Raw genomic sequence first — 20,596 nt, forward strand, 5'->3', positions numbered from 1 at the left:
ACAGTGATATCAATGACTTACACTGACTAAAAAAAATAATCTGAAAACTGATAAGAATATTCCTCTGAAACCCGAAATTGCACAAGTTGTGAAATACAAAGCTGTTTGAAAAATTAACAATAAGGATGATAATTGTTTACAACCTAAATTTCTGTAGCCTTCACCTGCTTCTATGCTTCTTCTTTTCCATTATTCATATTTTGTGAATTTAATAAATAAGGTTTTAAACTAAACTTGAAAAACCTTTTTAATTAGAAGGCAAATATCATATTGTACTTTATAATACACAAATAGTTGTCTGAAAAGGCAATAATAAGGAAAGTTTTTGACACAAACTTTCAACCCTAGTCTCCACATTTCTATTTTTATTAAAAATTCTTCTCATATTCTAAATTCAATAAATGAAGATCACACTGCATTTAAAAAAACTCTCCTGAGAAAGTAAATAGTGTAATATGCTTCATAACATGCACAAAACAAAAATTGACATTTACTCAAGTAAAACAAAAAATATAGCAAAGTGGTTTCATTACATTTGTTTATAGGAATTTTATGCAAAAATGCTTAAAAGTAGCTGTGAGACAGAGTAAAACTGCACTCAAGCAACTCTAAAATGTTGCACGTTTTACAACAGTCTTCTATAAGTAAAAGTATATAATATAAAGTTTATAACAGTTTGTTGGTGCATAATAATTATCAATATCTGCCTTACCATTCCCACTATTATATATTGCTTTGACAGCCTTTTTCATCTTTGTTAAACCATCCCGATCAAGTCTAATGTCTATAAAAGAAAATCAGATATTCAACATACAATAAAATTAAGGTTTTAAACATCAGAATATTTATTGTAAAGGCTTATCATGTCAAGGTGAAATATTTCCTTTCATTCAAATGTACCTAAAGGTTGAAATTAATATAAAATTGGTCTTATTTATTGGTTTTGGAACAAAATAAAAATCTTAGATTTTACACCTGACAATGTTATGACAAGCAAGAACAATAAATTCACATACAAGAAGCTATTATAAAATATATAACTTACATACACATACTACATTTTTCAGAAATCAAGATGCATTCCTTTCAAAATTTAAATCATACCTAAAGCTCAAATGGCTATAATTATTATTTTAATAACATTCATAAACTGGAATTAAAATCACACACTTTAAATTTAATTGCATCTATAAATATATCTGATAAACAATGTATTTAATGATACTGTAAGGGTACCTAATTTCATAGCCACCCTTCCATTCTAAAATCCAACATTGTAATATGTATATAGGTTCCTCTATCTCCACGTGTGAAACTTTTTTATTCTGCTTTGTTGTATGGAGAATTACTTCACACTCAAATGCACATGTTCATAAGTGCAAACATATGTAGGTGTCTCACACTGCTACAATTCATAACTTAGATACTTCCTTTGTAAATTAAAAGCTATTAAAGATGAAAATATTTTGGCATGGTGTACAAAAACCTTTGTCAAGTTTATCCATTACTGTACATGGTGTCCAAAAAGTCTTAAACCACAGATGACCTGTAGCTCTTTTTTAATTTTGAACACATGATTTATTATGGCACTGTCAAAGAATATGAAGGTTAAGTTATTCCCGTTGTTAATTCAAAATTGTTTCAAATTACTAGGACAGCATGTGGAACACATTCTATAAAATGTGTTGAAGTACTTAGTTTCAGACTTTTCAGATATCCTGTATACAAAAAATTAATTTTTCACAAAAGAAGTTACAAAAACTAAGTATGTAAAATCAGAAGCTGAAAGTGAAGAATAACATCATAACTTCTGAAGAAAAATTCCATTCAATACTCACAAATAAATAATTTGTAAAGTTTTTGCAATTAAAGAAAATTTAATTTTCAATTTCTGAGTATCTATGTTTAAAAAAATTGCTGAAATTATTTGTCAGAGTTATATCTGTTATGTTTCAAAAACAAAAAGGTGACGAAGTATTTTGTTACCTTAAAATACATTTTAAAAGCTATTCAACTTCCACCTTATGATATGAAAGTCTGGATTAAATTATTTAAAAATGTCAATGATAGACACAAAGAAAAAATTACATTATTTGTTCTTATTTCAGTCATGATGAGGGAACATTCATGATTAAAGCTAGACAAAAAAACAATCACAACTTGAAAATTTCCACCTATATAATGAAGACGTACAACAGGTGCATTGACCATGAAGGGCTTATCAATGTACTATAGCCCAAATTATATAAATTTAAATATGAAAGGACATTCATAATCAGAAATACAAGGAGCTATATGCTATTACAGAAATATGTGAACTATACACTCAATTGCATTTGCTTCATGAGTGAAGAAACATTAATCATTTATCATCTTTTCATACTGAATAATGGTTTAAAATGCAACAATGTTTTGAGTTTCAAATATATTATTTGAAATCCCTGGAGTCCATATTTATTATATATCTACTACATGTATATAAAATAAGGATACAATTGATACAATCAGACTTATCTCTATGTAAAAGATCACAAGTATATAAAAATGTGAACATTTTGGATAACTATGGCATATTAGTGTTGTATGGCAAACATAACTTTTATTAAAGATTTGCAGTTTTTCATAAATGTATGCATATCTTACCGTTTACTAAAACTATACACCTTAATTATCAAATGCATACTACTGTGCTATAATAATGTGAATTTTTTTTTTTTAAATATCTAAATACCTACATACACAGCTCTTTTTTGGAAATAGAAATATTCAGTAATAACAAGCTTGTTCTGGCCTTCCTATACACACTTAACACTTACTTCACAGCTGTAAAGTAAAGAGCAAAGTTTGCCTAGACTGGTAAGTGTGTAATATTGCCATATATGCTCATTAAAATTTAACACACACACACACCGACATTAGCTGCGTACAACTACAAAATGTAATAACCATGGAAACTTCACTAGCAAATTACAAAGCACACCTGAAATGTATAGTTAATACTATGTGTGTATTCCAGTATAGACTGGAACTCGTAATTAAGAAATAAAACAAATGACACATCTTAGTAAATTAAATTTATTCACAAATGTATTGTATTCTTTAGCCTAGTCTAGAAATAGCAACACTGTACATTACAAGGGCAGTAATAATGTTTTACTGAGAAACAGATCTTCAAGTTTCACCTAACACAATTATTCATTAACACTTAAAAATATCAGCTATAAACAAATAATAAACACATTTTTATATCAGCTGAATAGATATAAATTGTACTTTTCAAGCTTAAATTTAATTCCTATTAAAGTAATGTAGCATGTTAGGCTAATCCTCACATGGAAAAATAATTTGAGAAATATATACAAACTCCCATTTCTCCACTGCTAAACTGCAGGGTTAAAACATCAGTTATAACATTTATGCATATTAATTAAAGGCAAGAAATACAGAAAAAAACATGAAACATGAGCATGAATAAATTAAAAATGCACAACTAAGGCTGGCACATTAATCTTCAAGTAATTCAATGACTCAATCATAAGAATGAATACAAGTCTTTTTGAGGAACTCAATAAATGATTGCACATATGTAACTATAGTCCCTTATTGTAAGTGGTATATTTAAAAAAATAAAACAAAAACAAAGTATCACTTATTTTGGTATTTGGAATAAAGTAAAGTGGTGCAAGAAAAGTTTACTTCCCAGATAAAAAGCTAAAAATTTTGAAAAAATTACTGTTACATTTTTTATAATTGTATCAAAAGATAATGAACAAAGAAATTTGTTTTAATTGTTCTATTATTAAAGTTTATGCAAAATAAGAGACATAAATGAACTTGTAAACAACTTAAAATTCACAAGAAGTGGACACAAACTGCAACTAAAATTTTATTTCAGCTAGTGTTATTTGACATGTAGTTCTCACCAGTGATATCTAGTCAAACTAATTATTACATATGAACTTAATAATTACATAAAGATATCAAATATTGAGCACTTGTCAATAGGCCTCCAAGAATTACTAGAAAAGCAAGTCTCATAACATCACTATATCTCCACTGCTCCACAAAAACACTGTAGATCATGTTAATCTTATAAAATGGACACAAATTATCTGGAAATTGATATACAAGTAATATCAATTATCTTTTTGGATGACCCACTACTAATTTTTATTTAAACTTTTATGTTAATTCTAAACAATGTAATTTATTGAGTATGTTATATCAAAATGATTTTGAACATGTAAATCAAATCACATAACAAGCACAACTGATACAAAAACCTTGGTGGAATGGCATGTATTAGAATTACATTTTGACACTGAGTGGCCCAATGTAAATATCAACAAAAAATGATTACTCTTGGAAACAGTAGTAACAGCTCTTCCCTATACAAAATATTCATACTCACTATTCATAAAAATATGTTCAAATTGGACATTTAAAATTCTTATCTTGGGGATATCCCTTGTATTTAACGGCATTAGAAAACAAAGGAATGTGGATCAACTTGTGGAACCAGAATAAGCCAGAAAAAAACACCTGCAACAAGCTGTACCTAGCCATGGTAAGCAAAGTGTGGTACCTTGTAAAAGTCAAGAATTCACATACATTAAAGTTAGTGGCAAAAAACATTCACATGTTCCAAGCAGTAGTACACAATGTAATTTAGAAGAATTTTCATTGAGAAGTAAGACCAACAGGGTATGAATTTACCAAAATAAGGCTTCTAATCATACCTGTCATCTCTTATCTCAGGCAGCTGGAGAATAAGATGTCCAGATAAATGGCAAAATACAGCATCAATTGATTTTTTTGTAACTAGACTGTTGAAAAATGTTCTGAAAAACTGCTGTCCTCATAAATTATATGGGGTATAGAGAGCCACTGAGGAAGAGTGTGCTTTGGGCATGGCAAACTTATGATGGTGCTTTTTTTCAATAGAAATTATGCTGCAGAGCAATTATCAAGATGCACAGTCATCAAACAGAGCATGACCAGACATTGTAACTACATGGTGAGGCTCCAAAATTATTTTAATGCCATGTACTCACTTTGTGTACATTATGCAAAGTCAAAATATAAAAGAAAAAATAAGAAAAGGTCTTCCTTGAAAAATCCAATTTAAAATTACATGAGTATAATAATTCACAGAAAAAGTCATAGCAAACGTATTAAGTGTCCTTGAAAGAAAGTTCACTGACAAAGATTTAAAAAGTAGTTATACAACTGGAGGCTATAATAACGTAAGTGATGCGATGAAAGTTTTCATTATCCTACAAACACATTACTGAACTTTGTGCGAAATAAATAAAATTCTGAGGTTTTTAGATAATTCGATGCTAAAGATTAAGTCAAAAATGGAAGATGTATTCGATCAGTTTTATAAACACTAACATGCACAAATAAAAAGTGAAAGCCATATACGATACTGAGGGGTTGGCATTTTGCCAAGCCACATTTCTTTTAAACACGTTTCTACAAGAAAGATAAAAAAGATGTAGAGAAAACATGAGTTCTTAGTACTTGTTCACACACTAGGTAACACGAACCATAGTAGATAGTTCTAAACGTGTTTCAGATACATACGAGATGTTTTTAATGTAGCTTTAAATTTTTATTGGATATATAATTCATATACGCTGGCATAGTTCTTAAACACATGTAAAAAAATTACAAGATTCATAATTACACACAACGAATATCTTTAATTAGTAATTAAAATAAGTTTCGTCTGTCGTAATTAGCGAAAGCTATTGCTATTAGCTCAAATGCAGAAAATTAAACTTGTTCAGCAAAATAAAAGAAAAACAAGGCTTAGTTGCAGGTTATCATGTAGCCAGCCCCACAAGTTCTCCAATCTTTTTCAGTGGTGAAAAGAATTTTTAAGACATGTCTGCATGAAAACGAAACAAGTTCAGACCGAAGCCTAAGCTGCATGCAATAAAACAAAAACAACACCTTTTCAAATTGAACAATAATTATGTAAATCGTAATCTACAAATCTACTTACACTATATTAAGTAAACACACAAAAACTTGCACGTGAAGGATAACTTGATAAATGTTATGAATAATCGTTGAATAAATGCATTTAAAATTATAGATAAATTATAAACTATATTTGGTGACTTACAATATAAGACGTCAATTAGCATTCAGGTCACGGGAAAAAGTCAGTGTTAGAGATATTTCAAACCTGTAACCAAGAAATAGCATGTTCTCCATAATGCATATGAAAGAACTCAAGGTCAGGAGATTATTTCATAAAATGATTAATCTTTGGATTAACAAGTTTGATGCACCATTAAAATAATTCACTATTATGCAAATTACTGTGGAATTAATTAACGAATATTGCTGTATATGTGTACACAGAAAACAAGTTATTTTTTTCAATATAATTGCACGTTCCAATTACAACAAAAACAATTTTTGGCATACCTTCACGTCTTTTCATGAAATTATTACATGCAAGCAAACTACTAAATAACGCACACGGTTAAAAGCGTGAAAAGTGAAATGGCATCAGAACTACAATGCGAATGTAAAAAAACTTAAAATGATCAAATCTTACAAACAATTTGTCAGAGGGAAAGTAAATTTTACCAGAGGCGTAATGTTTATTTGTTTTATTAATTTCGCGCAAAGCTACCCAATCTGTCCCAAATTTAGCAGTAAAAGACTATAGAGAAGGCATTCATGATGACACGAAACCCACTTGAAATAAAAATGTATTCTAAACACGGCTGGTATGGGAATTAAAATATTAAAATACAGAACAATGTTTCGACCTGAGGTCATATTCAGGTTAGAGGAAACGCAGCTAGTCCTCACCACCCACCGCCAACGTTTTGGCTACTCTTTTACTAACGAATACTGAGACTGACTGAACATAACGCCTCCACGGCCGAAAAGGTGAGTATGTTTGGACAGAGATTCGAATCTACGGCCCTCAGATTGCAAGTTAAACGCCCTGACCACCTTACCATGCCGACCCAGACGTAATAAGAACCATACAGTTTTTTTCAACAAGTTCTGTATATGATGTCACTAAAGTGGTCAATGTGCATCCAGATAAACGTTCTCAATTAATATATTATTATAACGCCCGCCCGTATCCTCAAAATCCTAGACAGTGTCTATTGGTTCTTAAAACAAACAAACACACACACACACACGAATCGCCATTTCATGTTGTTAAAAGTCTTGTTTATTTTTAATTTCTTTTTACGAATTATACATATAGGGTTTACTTTATAATTCCCCAAAATATTTTTATTACTATTATTCTTTTTTCACGTTTTTATAGGTGTCAATTCCTCCTTAGAAACCTCTCGCCTACAGCTATACAAACAAATATTACATGTTGCATTTATAAATAGAATTATGATGAAGTACAAATTGATTTAATGGAATGCAAGAATGTATTAAAAACTAAAAACCCCTGAAACTGTATGACACACATTGAGACGCAAAATCTTAAGAATACGTTAAAATATTCTGAACTTTCAATGAGCTCCTATATTAAGTTAACCGAATTATAAACTTAGTTTATCCTTCTGAAAACTAAAATAAACGAACGTGAGCGATTTTTACGGTTCCGAGTTGTTAAATTATTTAATTAAACTTGTTGGGTTCAATGCCAAGCAGAATAATAACTGTTCTGTAAGATAACTGATTTTACCAGATTCTCGATTGGTTATTGAGTTCCTTCCGATAGCGTCATCCGATAGATGTTCAATCGCTCAAAACATAACACTATGCAACAAATTTTTTACTTTTTCTTGTTCCTAGGCAGAAAGTGTTATTTCCCAATTGCTTATGCCTAAAGTACAAGACCTATTTTTTTCTTTAAACTTTGTTTTTATGAGCTGGGTGCGTATAACGAAAACATGATGGGAGACTATTTGGAGGCTGATACGTGAAAGTGATTTACATAACAGTCGCAAATATCGAAAAGCTATTCACTTCTAAACATTTTAATATAACTTTAATATAAATACATGCAAATCTTGATTCATATATTGTTTTATTCAGACCTTATGCAAATGAAAATGTGCAAATTTGCCCGTTTTTACATAGAAAATAGGTTAATTTCTAAATTTCATTATCTAGGTCACAAAAGCAAAGCTTGAAAGGAATAACACATACTATCCAAGAACAAAGTTTGTGTTACATAGTGTTATCATCCTACTAAAAGTAAAAACGAAAAAAAAAAAGACTGTTTGGTCAAATTATATGCAAGCTACTCGAAAACTTTCTGCGCTTGTCACTAATTTTGAAATAATAGACTAGAACTCAGAAGGCTAGTCAAAACCTATCAACTGTTAACTCTTGGGCTACTATTTACCTAAGAGTAAAAGTGTGATTGACTGTCACAACGTCTCCATGGCTGAAAAGGGAAGCATATCGATGACGGGATTCAAACCTAGATAGAAGCTTACCAAGAGATATTTAAAAATGAATTTACATCAATAACATGTATAAGGCTTATATCTACAGCTCAGGTTATCCTTCGTTCTTTAATTAACTTTCATGAAACTTAAATTAGATTTTTCAAAACTTCTGACAAACGTAGTCTTGTCTAATGGATAACGTTCTGGACATCAATTCGGGAGTACATGGTTCGTGTACCGTTGCCACAAAAACAAAAGTGCTTCATTGATACGTTATAAGAATAATGGTTAGATCCTCCCATTCGATTACAGCATCCAAAAAGTTGGCGTGGATGCATTTCTTCTGTATCCTATTACTTTAAAATTAGGAACGGCTGGCGAAAGTTGCGCTTGTGTAACTTTGCGCTAATTTCCAAAACAATTCGTTTAAATTACCCCACTTTTTTTTCTGGTCTTATACATCAGAAAAATCGGGGCCTTTTTCTTTAAGAAAAATGAAATATTTTTAATAATGCCTCTAAAATATAGATAATTAAGACTTAATATAGAGAGCGTCCGGCATGACCAGGTGGTTAAGGCACTCGACTCGTGATCTAAGGGTCGTGGGTTCGAATCTCCATCATATCAAACATGCTCGCCCTTTCAGCCGTGGGGGGTTATAATATGTGAGTGTCAATCCCACTATTCGTTAGTAAAAGAGTAGCCCAAGAGTTGGCGGTGGGTGGTGATGACTAGCTCCTTTCCTCTAGTCTTACACTGCTAAATTAGGGGCAGCTACCACAGATAGTCCATGTGTGGCTTTGTGCGAAATTCAAAAACAAACAAATACTCTTCAGAAGGAAATGCATAACGAAAGTAGATGTAGTGCGACTCTTTTTTATTACCTTCGAATTTGCTTCTTATTGTTTCTTTCAAAGCGTTCAATCACAGGAGTACTACACCTATATGGTTATTTTAATTAAATCTACATTTATTCCTTATGTTTAGTTGCGTACTTATTTGTATTTTATTATTTATTATTTTGAATTACTATTTTATTAGTTATTTTATTTTAATAGCTTTCCCCTTCAAATTTAACTTGCTCATTTGTCTTGCTTGCGTATTTCAAGTCTCTCACTGGGACAGCGGTAAGTCTTCGGACTTACCACACTAAAATCAAGGGTTCCATTCCCGTCGGTAGATGCAGCAGATAGCCCAATGTGGCTTTGCTATAAGAAAAACATGCACGTGCGTATTTCAAATATTTTCTTTAATACTAACGTCTTTCCAACAGTTGAAATTACAGTATCCTGTTGTTAAAACTTCGGCGACAAGCTTTGAAGTCGCGACACTTTTAACCTTTAATTCACGACTAATTCGAAGCCACAAGTGGTCAAGAACTGTCAAAATCTTACAAAAATAACGTGTATGATAAATAATATGTACATTACGACAGAAACCTACTCGTTTCTAAACACCCGTATTTTTATGTGCGATCTTAAAACTATATTGAATTTACTCAGCACCTTTCTTTAACTTACACTGAAAGGCGTTATAAGATGACGTAACGAGGTGAGAAAAACAAGTCACAATACACACATTTATTTACACAGTAGTTCGTTGAATTTCGCGCAAAGTTACTAGCGAAATCTGCGTCAGCCGTCTCTAAATCTGAACTGATAAACTAGATAAAAAGCAGCAAGTTAACACCACCCACCTACAACTCGTGGACTTCTCAAATCGAATAATGGGATTTGATAACCGCTTTTTTAACAAAGCCACGTCCTCAACACGCGGAGCGCAATTTTTTTACAGCGATAACAAAGCCCGTACCACGGAACCTAGGATTTGCAGTACGGCCAGCTACCCACCAACTGTGCCGCATTCAGCTCATTTCTTCATCTTAAAGTTGCTTTACACGTTCATGTGAATTAACGAATATATTAACAACTCAAACAAAAAAAAAACAACAAAAATCGAATCAAAAGCCACTCTATACAAATGTTCATACTATTTAAACACAATCCTAACTTTCACATTCTTTTTGTAAGCTTCGTATAGCAGGAAACAGATTGTAACGATAAATAAACGATTAATACGAGGTATGTCACACACACACAGTTGAGCTACAACTATTTAACACAACCAAAACCCATGAATGTTCATTGTGATGCTAAAGCATTGATGCACATGGTAGATAATGACACCGTGTACTAGCTGAAACCATGAAAAATATTATGGCTTTGACGTATAAGCTGCAAAGTAAAAGAACGTATATTCTTCTGTCTCGTATTTCTCAGTTCGACATTCCAAAGAAAGGCGGACTTGACAACCTTCATTACAGTTATACACGACATAATGTATGATATGAGAAAAATACTTTCATAACGTCTAAATCAATCATTAAAAAAATACTAGAACACCTCTAAGTTAAAGTGGGCCCAGCATGGCCAAGTGTGTTAAGGCATTCGACTCGTAATACGAGAGTCACGGGTTCGAATCCCCATCGCACCAAACATGCTCGCCCTTTCAGCCGTGGGGGCGATATAATGTGACGATCAATACCACTATTAGTTGGTAAAATAGTAGCCCAAGAGTTGGCGGTAGGTGGTGATGGCTAGTTGCCTTCCCTCTAGTCTTACACTGCTAAATTAGGGACGGCTAGCGCAGATAGCCCTCGAGTAGTTTTGCGCGAAATTCAAAACAAACACACACACAAACATGTTTAAGTGTTAAGTTACCGTAACATTCAACAAACGGCTTCAAGCAGCTTGACTACACAATATTTAATGCAAGTTATATATTTTAAATTTAAGACCTTCATATACAAACGAAACCAAGTTCATGTTTTCAAAAACATTCGAGAGATTTTATTTCTAATACACCGAAAGGTAGGTGTAATTGCTGTAAAACATAATAATCCCTAATTTCAGCTAATCAGGTCGTCCACCCACCTATAAAAGACCCAAGAGCAGTCAGCGTGACAGACCGTGGATCTAAGGTTTCGTGATTTGCGCGTTGTTACTGCTAAATAAATAAAATAATAACAGCAAAAACAACCAGCAGGACACACTGTATTATTAAAAGGAGTGAAAGTTTAGCTGTTTTCCACTTTCTGAAGCTCTGATTGTAGTACACCAAACTAAAATATATTTTCGGTGTATGTGCTCTATTGGACCCTTACTTCATATACCAAACTTTAAGGCAATACATTAAAAAATACCTGATATATAATACCTACAATTTGAATTGAGTTTGTTCTTTTCTTCTTCGCGCTAACAGTTCGGAACTTTTATTTTATATGAAAACATACTTAACTTTTATGGATTATTTTTAAACGATACACTGACAGTTCTTTACAATTTATAATTACGAGTCTCATTTGATGTGAATGCAAGTCACATGTGCAGAGTTATTCAACAGAAATTGCTTAAATTTGACAAATATTTGCGCACGCCTACGCGAAAATTCACACGAGCTGTTAGTTTAATATTTTTATTACAGCTGAATATAGGAGTTAAAAAAGTAAATCGTTTCTAGTGGTTTGTCATTTGGATTAAAAACGGTTGATTTAGAGCACCTAAACTAAAAGGTGAAAGGGCGTGCGTATGCACAAGTATTGGTTAGGCCAAGAAAACTAGATTTTCATATATTGTAAAGACTTCTGGTATAGGTATTAAAACTTTAATTAAAATAAAGTACAGAACAACATTTCGACCTTCTTAAGACATATTCAGGTTAACAAAGAGAGCTAACAACTGACCGCTGCTGGGCACGTCTTAGGGACGAGTTGTGGGAGAATACAGATTTGCAGTTCTTAGCCCACGTTTTCAAATGAATCGCATAGATGGGCTACTATAATTACTTATTCATTGCTAACTCTTCACCACAAATTTACTACATATTACGACATTATCCTAATTAAAAAGCGTTTAGCGTCACATCATATTAGCTTAAGCAAGTAGCATATATAATGAACTTGATATGGTTGTACCGATTGTATAAGGGTAATGACAAGAAACTGTTAATCTAAATTCCATGGCGTTAGTATATAAGGGATAAGGGATGCTATTAACACTGTTTTAGAAAAGAAAACAACCACCATATATATAATGAGAGAGAGAGAGATAAAGAATCTGTTTGGTTTTGTCAAGTGTAAGTTTGTTCCAAACAATAGATTGTGATCCCAAAGCTAATGTTTGGTACTATCAATTGTCACTTTCTTACTTGTGGTTTTTCAGTGCGTACTGACAAAATGTCATATCTTATTAAAACTACTTTAGGTGTGAAAAAGGGTGTGGCCAAAAATGAATTTAACGTGCGACTAAAACGAATTAAATCAAAATTGGTTACACTTATAAATAAGAATTTTACAACAAATATTACTTCATTAGTTAGCTAGACCGCGTATTTTATATCACCCACCATTATATCCAAAGTTTACCAAAGGATGAAAGTTATCGTTGTAATAGCCAGATAAAAATGGAGCCAATAGGTAAGTATTAAGTACCGCAATATGGGGAAAGGTTCGAAATTATTTGTTTGGTAAGAGCAAAAAATAAATGAAAACGGATAGCAAAATAAAAAGGTTTAGAACAAACATAAAAAAAACAAAAAACTATTTATTTAACACACAAAATGAACTGAAGGTGCTCTCGTGTTTCTGAATTAATCTGGTTGTTGAACGAAGGAGGAAGGCTTCTCCACCATATGAAGAGAAATAAAATTGTATTTATACCAAAAATAAAAGAATTGTGCATATATAATACCAAAGTCAGTTCAAAGGCTTAGTACTACATCGTACAACCAATTATTACTTAAATCGGAAACCTCTTCATCATACATATCGAAAAGAAAGTTGATTTTCCGTTTATAATATCTTGTACAGATCTCCTGCACCATGCCACTTCTTCAGTTGGGTGTGATCCACACACCAGGTGGATACAACTGATACAGCCAAGTGAGTACAGGCTTCTTGAATGACTAAAGACCTGGTGGGGAAAAAAAAAACCGTTTCGGAAGTCCGTGCAAAGCCATATAAAGGGTATTTGTGACAGACTTCCGTAGTTTTAAACTGATAGAACAGAGAGAAGCAACTAGTCAAAGCATTCGATGGAAACTCTTGGAGTATTTGAAAAGTGGGATTTGACCGTCACTCTTATAATGCACTCATGGCCTCAATGTACCGAACAAATTTGAATGATAGAGTTTCGCATTCCGGCAAGCTAATCACTGAGCCACGCCCGGCTTGATAACAAAATCAGTTTCATGACTACCTACATTTTCTTATCAATGCAAAGGTATGAATAACAGTAACATTGAGAAACAAAGCGAGTTTTTGAAACTTTTTTTTTCTGTTTAAATATAGCTTTAGTGACAAAACAATCGCTAAAATAATGATACTGTGTAGATAGTGCCTCGACTAGTCTTTCAATTTTTCTTATAACTACATATACATATGAATATTGCCATTTGTTGAGAAAATTTTAATACTAATCAAAATTATTTATAATTTGCAATTGAGACACTGAATAAAAAAAGTTAAATTCGGTGTGTAATATTTGGTAGCTATGCATTCAAATCTATACAAGGAAATCACTTCGTCTTGAAAATTATGGTTTGTTTTTGAATTTCGTGCAAAGCTACACGAGAGCTATCTAATCAGCAGTGCAAGATTAGAGGGAAGGCAGATAGTCATCACCGCCAACTCTTGGGCTACCCTTTTACCAACGAATAGTGGGGATTGAGTGTCACAATATTGCGACGAGGATTCGAACACGCAAACCTCAGATTACGAGACGAGTGCCCTAACCACCTGGCCATGCCGGGCTAATAATTATGGACGGTTCATACAATTTATATTATCAATATAACTTATCTTACACCCATACACACACATAAAATCCTAAACAAGTTGACTTAAGTATAAAGATCATTCGTTATGTCAAAATATAGCCAACTGGCTATAAAAACGTACATTCATATACGTTCTCTTAACTCATCCTGCACAACAGTACATTTAGCCTCTTCGAAAAAATTCTTATCACAGACCACTGAACATAATGCCATGGCTCAAAAACAACCTTACAAAAAAAAAACTACCATTAATCTAAAGCCCAAAAGAATCAACCTGGTCAATCGCTATAGATGCTGTAAAATTCAATCACTTTAATGGTCTAGCGGTTAGAGTGCTTCGTTCATACACATGAAGGTTCATGGTCCACAGGACATTGCCGCAAAAACACGCTCCTTATTTTGGGTTTGGTTTGTTATGAATTTCGCACAAAGCCATACGAGGACAACCTGCGATAGCCGTTCTTAATTTAGCAGGTAAGGCAGCTAGTCATCACCATCCACCACCAACTTTTGGGCTACTCTTTCCCAACAAATAGTATGATTAACAGTAACATTATAACGCTCCCAAAACTGAAAGGGAGATCATGTTTGATGGGTTGGAGAGCTGAACCCGCGAACCCGCAGACTGCAATACAGCAACGTAGCCACCAGCCTATGCCAGGACCCGTACCTTGAGGCCTTGGGTTCCCAATGAAAGCGATGGTCAAATCGTAATATTTGGGGAAACAAGAAGAAATCAGAAGTTGCAGATGACTGTTGATGGCAAGCTGCCTTCCTTTTAGTCGATCAGTTCAAAACAAGGAATGCACAAACAGATCTTACTATCGCTATGTATGAAAATTTTCAAACAAACAAATCAACTACTGTCTGCTTGTTAATGTTATAAAAAGTTAATTAATTTGCTATTATATAATACATTTTTCTTTATTCAAATATATGATTTAATCCATAGGAAAACAATATTTTTACTGTAAAAAATAATCAAAGTAATATGCTTATAGGTGGTAAGAAAATCCTTCCATTGCGTTAAACTCCAAATCTAATTGTGTGTGTGTGGGGGATTAACAAGAATTTTTTTTTTCCGTTTCATGATGTGTATCTTGTTTAAACGTATTCCTCTCTACTCTTCAGAGAGAAAAAAAAATTATTGAGACTGTTAAGACTTTACAGCTAGATTCATACTCCGGTTTTCATCTTGGGGATGGTATAGTTTGAAATAGGTGTCTTTTACCACACGAATAACGACAAAAATAATTATATTTTGTTTGAAATTGTTGTTTATAGTGTCGAGCTTCAACGTGCCATCGGTTTTTAAAGCTTTCGAATTGAAAACATTTTGATAAGACTTCCATTGTGACCATTTCTTTTTTGTCTTTTTGAGATGGAGGTTATGAAATCTCAATGGAGGGAAAAGCCTTTAGTTCTTCCACCTGTAAGCTTCAAGCAGATGTACATGTACTCTATCTGTAGAAGATCAAACGTTACACTTCCCATCTGTTGTCTAGAATGTTGACGACCTTGAAGATTCCAAGCAAGTAAGGTTGCACTTGGCGTATACTTCAATTTGTGCATGTTTTAAAAGCTTGAATTCTTATAGAAATGTGTATGAAGTTACACGTCAGGCTTAGTGGTTAATGTTAGAACAAATTATGATTTATATAAAGTCTAGTTTTCAACGTTAATTCGCCCATCAACTCAACTCACAGAAAACGACGAGTATGGCTACGAGAAACTAGTTGTTTTTTCGTGTTGTATTTTTTTTCCCACTTTTAATGTCAAAAGTAAATTTAGAAGTTAACATTTTCGGGAAATATTCAATCTATGCATAGATAAACTCAATTACCAAAGACATCGTTTCTGATTTGGCAAAAATTGCCATGGTACCAGAAGGCTACAAGGCTACGTGTCTCCGTTTTTAGAACATACTTGTTTCCATCCTGTTATATTGCAAGTTAATGAAGAAATTTGAATGGATCTCATCAAAAGGGCAGGGGAATCTCTGATATAACGTTTTGAATACCACATTACTTAGAATGCTTGAAATGTTAGACCATTAAACCAAACTAAAACATTTTATCATCTCTTAACCAAATATGTAATTTAATTATCACAGAAGTATGTATGTGTGTTTTCTTATAGCAAAGCCGCATTGGGCTATCTGTTGAGCCCACTGAGGGGAATCGAACCCCTGATTTTAGCATTGTAAATCTGTAGACATACCGCTGTACTAGCAGTAGGCCAAATCACAGCAGATATTTAAATAAATCACAATTATTTCTTGAGTTTAAAAATTCAATATCATACAACATTCCTTTGGTTGTTGCTATCTGAGGATTAAGTCACTTTAGCCAAACATATTTTTAATAATAGTAACTGATCAAAAGAAAGTAAAAAAACAGAAAGGCAAATAAAATAAAAGTACAATATATTTTTGTAAGAAAAAGGATCAAAATTTAAATTTAAAAAAGCCTGTAAAATGCTAAAAATATAGTCAATCTTAACTGTGTCATCACTGCTTGTCACATTGTCCAGGATCAACTCAATATCAAAGGTAAAAACACTTTCAAAGTGATGTCATCATAGAAAAGCACAAAGTTTACTTTTGACTCAAATATGTTGGTATCACAAATTACATTAACAATTTATAATAGCCAAGTAATATACTAAACATCACTTTTCTTTTTATTTGCCAAATTTTGGGTAAAACTACTCAAAGGCCATCTGTACTAGATGTCCCATATTAAAAGTGATAAGCAAGTGGAAAGGCAGCTACTCAACACCACTTACAGCTGTCTCTTGGGTTACTCTAAGCAACTGAACAATGGGATGACCATCACATTATAATGCCCCCACTGCTGAAAGGGCAAGTATGTTTGGTGATAGGATTCCAAGCTGTAAACCACATACTGCCAGTCAAACATTACAACCATTACAGCATGAAAGTAATGGATTGATATAAAACTGTGAGAGGACACTTTTCTGCCAGCAATTCCTGCACAGACTAGATGGAGAATTTCCCACAGATTTTTTTAGCTGCAGAAATTTGTTGTGTCATTGCTCATTCCACATTGCCTACTAACTGTCACGAAACCTTGAAAAGCTTGAAATACAAGTATGAAAAAATCAAAGTGTAACATTATCAGTTTTTCAGTGTCAGAAAACTCTCCAAATATCAACATAGACATGATTCCAGAAAAAACACATTTATGAGAGATAATAATAATAAAATGGACCACTTATTTTTTAATATCCAAGAACTGGATATTAAAACTACTCCATGGCCCTCAATGAGCAAAGTGAATCTGTACAGGTGGTGGAACAATTGGCATAATGCTTAGCTTCTGTATGATCTACAGCAACTGAGATGGCACACAAAGTAGGAGTGAACATAGATTTTGAAGATGGGCTCTTGCAAAGAGCAACAAAGGTGTAGCAAACACTTTGGCTGAGGTAACAGTCAGCTGATTTCAAGCCACCTGTAAAAATAGGAACAGAAGGATGACCTCAAAAGAGGCTCTTAAACTGAAGTTACTACTTTCAGTTGGAAGTATCAGACACCTTCACTTGGCTCAGCAAAAGATAACAGTAAGGGACACCAACAAGCCATGATGGGATGTCTAGTCATCAGATTCAACTCCCTTACCTTTGCCTGAATATGGAGTACAAAAGCAGAAGTAGCAGATCATCTTCTTGTAAAAAACACAGCTTACTGAAACATGAAGACATGCTGCCAGGTTTGATGCCATAAAAAAGATTGGAGCTTAGCAGAAGACTGTACAACAGTTACAAAAACTTGTAAAAGGAAGTGGACAAAGTTTTGGCATAATAAGTATTTAGTTCTCAAATAAACTGCAATGTTAAAAATTTGAATATTTTCAGTTCTCAGCAATTTTTTCCATTGTATAAAACCTACCACAGGGCATTGTTGTGCTGTGTTTATTAAGTCCTTGATCTCCTTATTTGTATATTAATATCAAATTAAGGACCACCCAAAGTAACTCCATTACAGAATCAATAGTGCTTTATTTATGTTGATCAATAAAATTAGACTGGTATAACTTCAGTTCAACAGTAACCCCCAAACTACAGATAACTGCCAGCTAGTAATCATTATATAACTCATTTATAAATTTTACTTTTCCTCACTAAAACTTGTAATTTCAGTGAAAAATGATAAAAAATAATCCATAAAGTGATTAGATACTTAATATATTATTTGACTTACGAATTCCTCTGCAATATGCTATAGATCTGATGAATCATGAGCTTTGGAGAATTAACCAAAAAAATATAGTAGGCTTTCATATTGTAATAAAATGTAAACAATTTACAATGTACATTTAAAGACTATATCAAACCCTACAAATCACTTTAACACATTAATCTGTTTAGGACGAGAATCTCCCATATTTTTTTAGTTTAGTGCCAAATTGGGTTTTCGTTTCTTTCAAGTTTACAAATATACTCGTACATGAATAATACAAGTATGGGTGAATGTTAAGTGTTTTTCATATAAACAATTTTTATTTCTGAGTTATTTTTAATGTACAAATGAGTATTTATTGGAATACACAACTGACCAGGAGCACTAGAAGTTCATAGGGCTATGTAATAAATATTGACCACAGAAGTGCAAAAAGCTGCTGTGCAAAGTCATAGCCCCTGAAGATGCAGAGGGTCCATCTTAAATGCAAGACACAGGCTGAGGCCTAGACAAGAGATTTATAGTCCACTTTGGATTAAATGTGAATGCAATAATTATTGATTACATATCTATCTTTTCTCCAAGAGATGGAAGAGAAGGTATTGAAGTTCCTTAATGTGTGAAATAAAAGTTATCATCAAAGGGAGATCTCAGGAACTGTTTTTCAGCCACTACAAAAATTTGTACACTTTCCACATAGAGCTAGAGGTTAAGGTGCAATCAAACATGAAGTCATAAATGCATGTAAATAGTTTTAGTTGAGGAAAAGTTTAAATTGTTTGCAGTGGTCTACTGACAATTTATTGAGGGCATTTTGGTATTGCTGCTCAAAATATTTCATATTTCATGACCAACAGAAAATGTAAAAGTCATGAACATACAGAATGTCTACAACTGTAAAGGATAGCTGTTCAGTGATAACACTGATCTTACTGCTTTAAAAAATTAAAAAAAACTTGAAGAAATAGCCTTTACATACTCCAAGCTTCAGTGGGAAGGATCAGTTCACACAGACCTAGAATGAAGTTCCTGCTAAAACATTACAAATAAAGATGGATGAATTACTACACAAACCACACTAATAAAGGTTCTGTTACATAACAAACCTACAGGTGGTATCAAAAGCCTTATACTAGCTTCCCTGGTTGATGTTTCTAAATGTAGAGTCTACAGTGGAAATTACATTGAGTATTGGAAGGAGGTTGTTAAATTCAAAGAACAAAATAACACAAGAATTAACCATCCTCTCCAGAACTTTATACAAATAGATATTCAAAGCAAAAGCCTATAATTAGAAGGCATCTTGGAATGCTTTACAAGCTTAGGAAAAGGGATGAAAATTGCCTGATATCATAAATCAGAAAACTCCTTTTTACAATAATGGTTTAAAAAGAACCAAAGATTGTAAGAAAGAGGAGAGAAATAGTACAGTATCTTATAATGGATGTCTGCTGGTCTAACTGATGCACTGACAGATTCATGTAAAGAAAATTTAAGTTCTACTAAAGTGAACAGATGGTTACAATTGTAAAGACAGATTGGGTGAAAGAGGAGATATTATCCTTACAACACAAATCTTAAATGGCCAAGAAAACAGTTCCAACAATGTTGACAATACCTTGTACATCAGCAGCTTCTTTGGCATTGAGTTGCAAGATTTAAAAGAGGTGAGATGTATACTTCCTATTCACTTTTCAAATGTTGTCTCAAGCTACACTGGAACAGGCAGAGGAAGAAATGTAGGAAGTGAATTTGATTCAAGACTCATTCTAGCTTTGATGACTGACTCGGTGGGCATGGGATTAAGTCTTCTGAAATGTCATGCAACTGATAAAAGTGGAATAGTTTAGAACTTTCCATAACTGTGGCTGTCAAATGTTTACCACAGATGAGAACACCATAGGAAGCATAAAGGTTTTAAGAATAGTAAGGACACCCACCCAAGCAATAAGTTTATTCTTGTCAAGCACAAATCTACACAATGTGTTATCTGTGTATTGTCCACCATAATTACTGAAACCGAGTTTCAGCACTTAAAAGCTTCCAACTTACTACTGAACCACTGGGAAGGCACCCAAACATTATTGGTTAATTCCTTCATGAAGTCATTAATATATGGTAAGTTAATATCAGAATTAAACTCCAAAAGAGGGTGAAT

General features: G+C 33.0%; 1 protein-coding gene across 1 annotated transcript in view; it reads right to left on the reverse strand.

The window, feature by feature from the left end:
- The window catches only part of LOC143252683 (arfGAP with SH3 domain, ANK repeat and PH domain-containing protein-like), a 97,527-nt gene that overhangs the window by 62,429 nt on the left and 14,502 nt on the right, over positions 1–20,596 (reverse strand). Inside the window, 2 exon segments of the mRNA XM_076505205.1 lie at positions 713–777; positions 13,023–13,030. Coding sequence (XP_076361320.1) covers positions 713–777; positions 13,023–13,030 — 73 coding nt within the window.

This window comes from Tachypleus tridentatus, chromosome 6, assembly GCF_004210375.1.
Source record: "Tachypleus tridentatus isolate NWPU-2018 chromosome 6, ASM421037v1, whole genome shotgun sequence".
NCBI classification, from domain to species: Eukaryota; Metazoa; Arthropoda; class Merostomata; order Xiphosura; family Limulidae; genus Tachypleus; species Tachypleus tridentatus.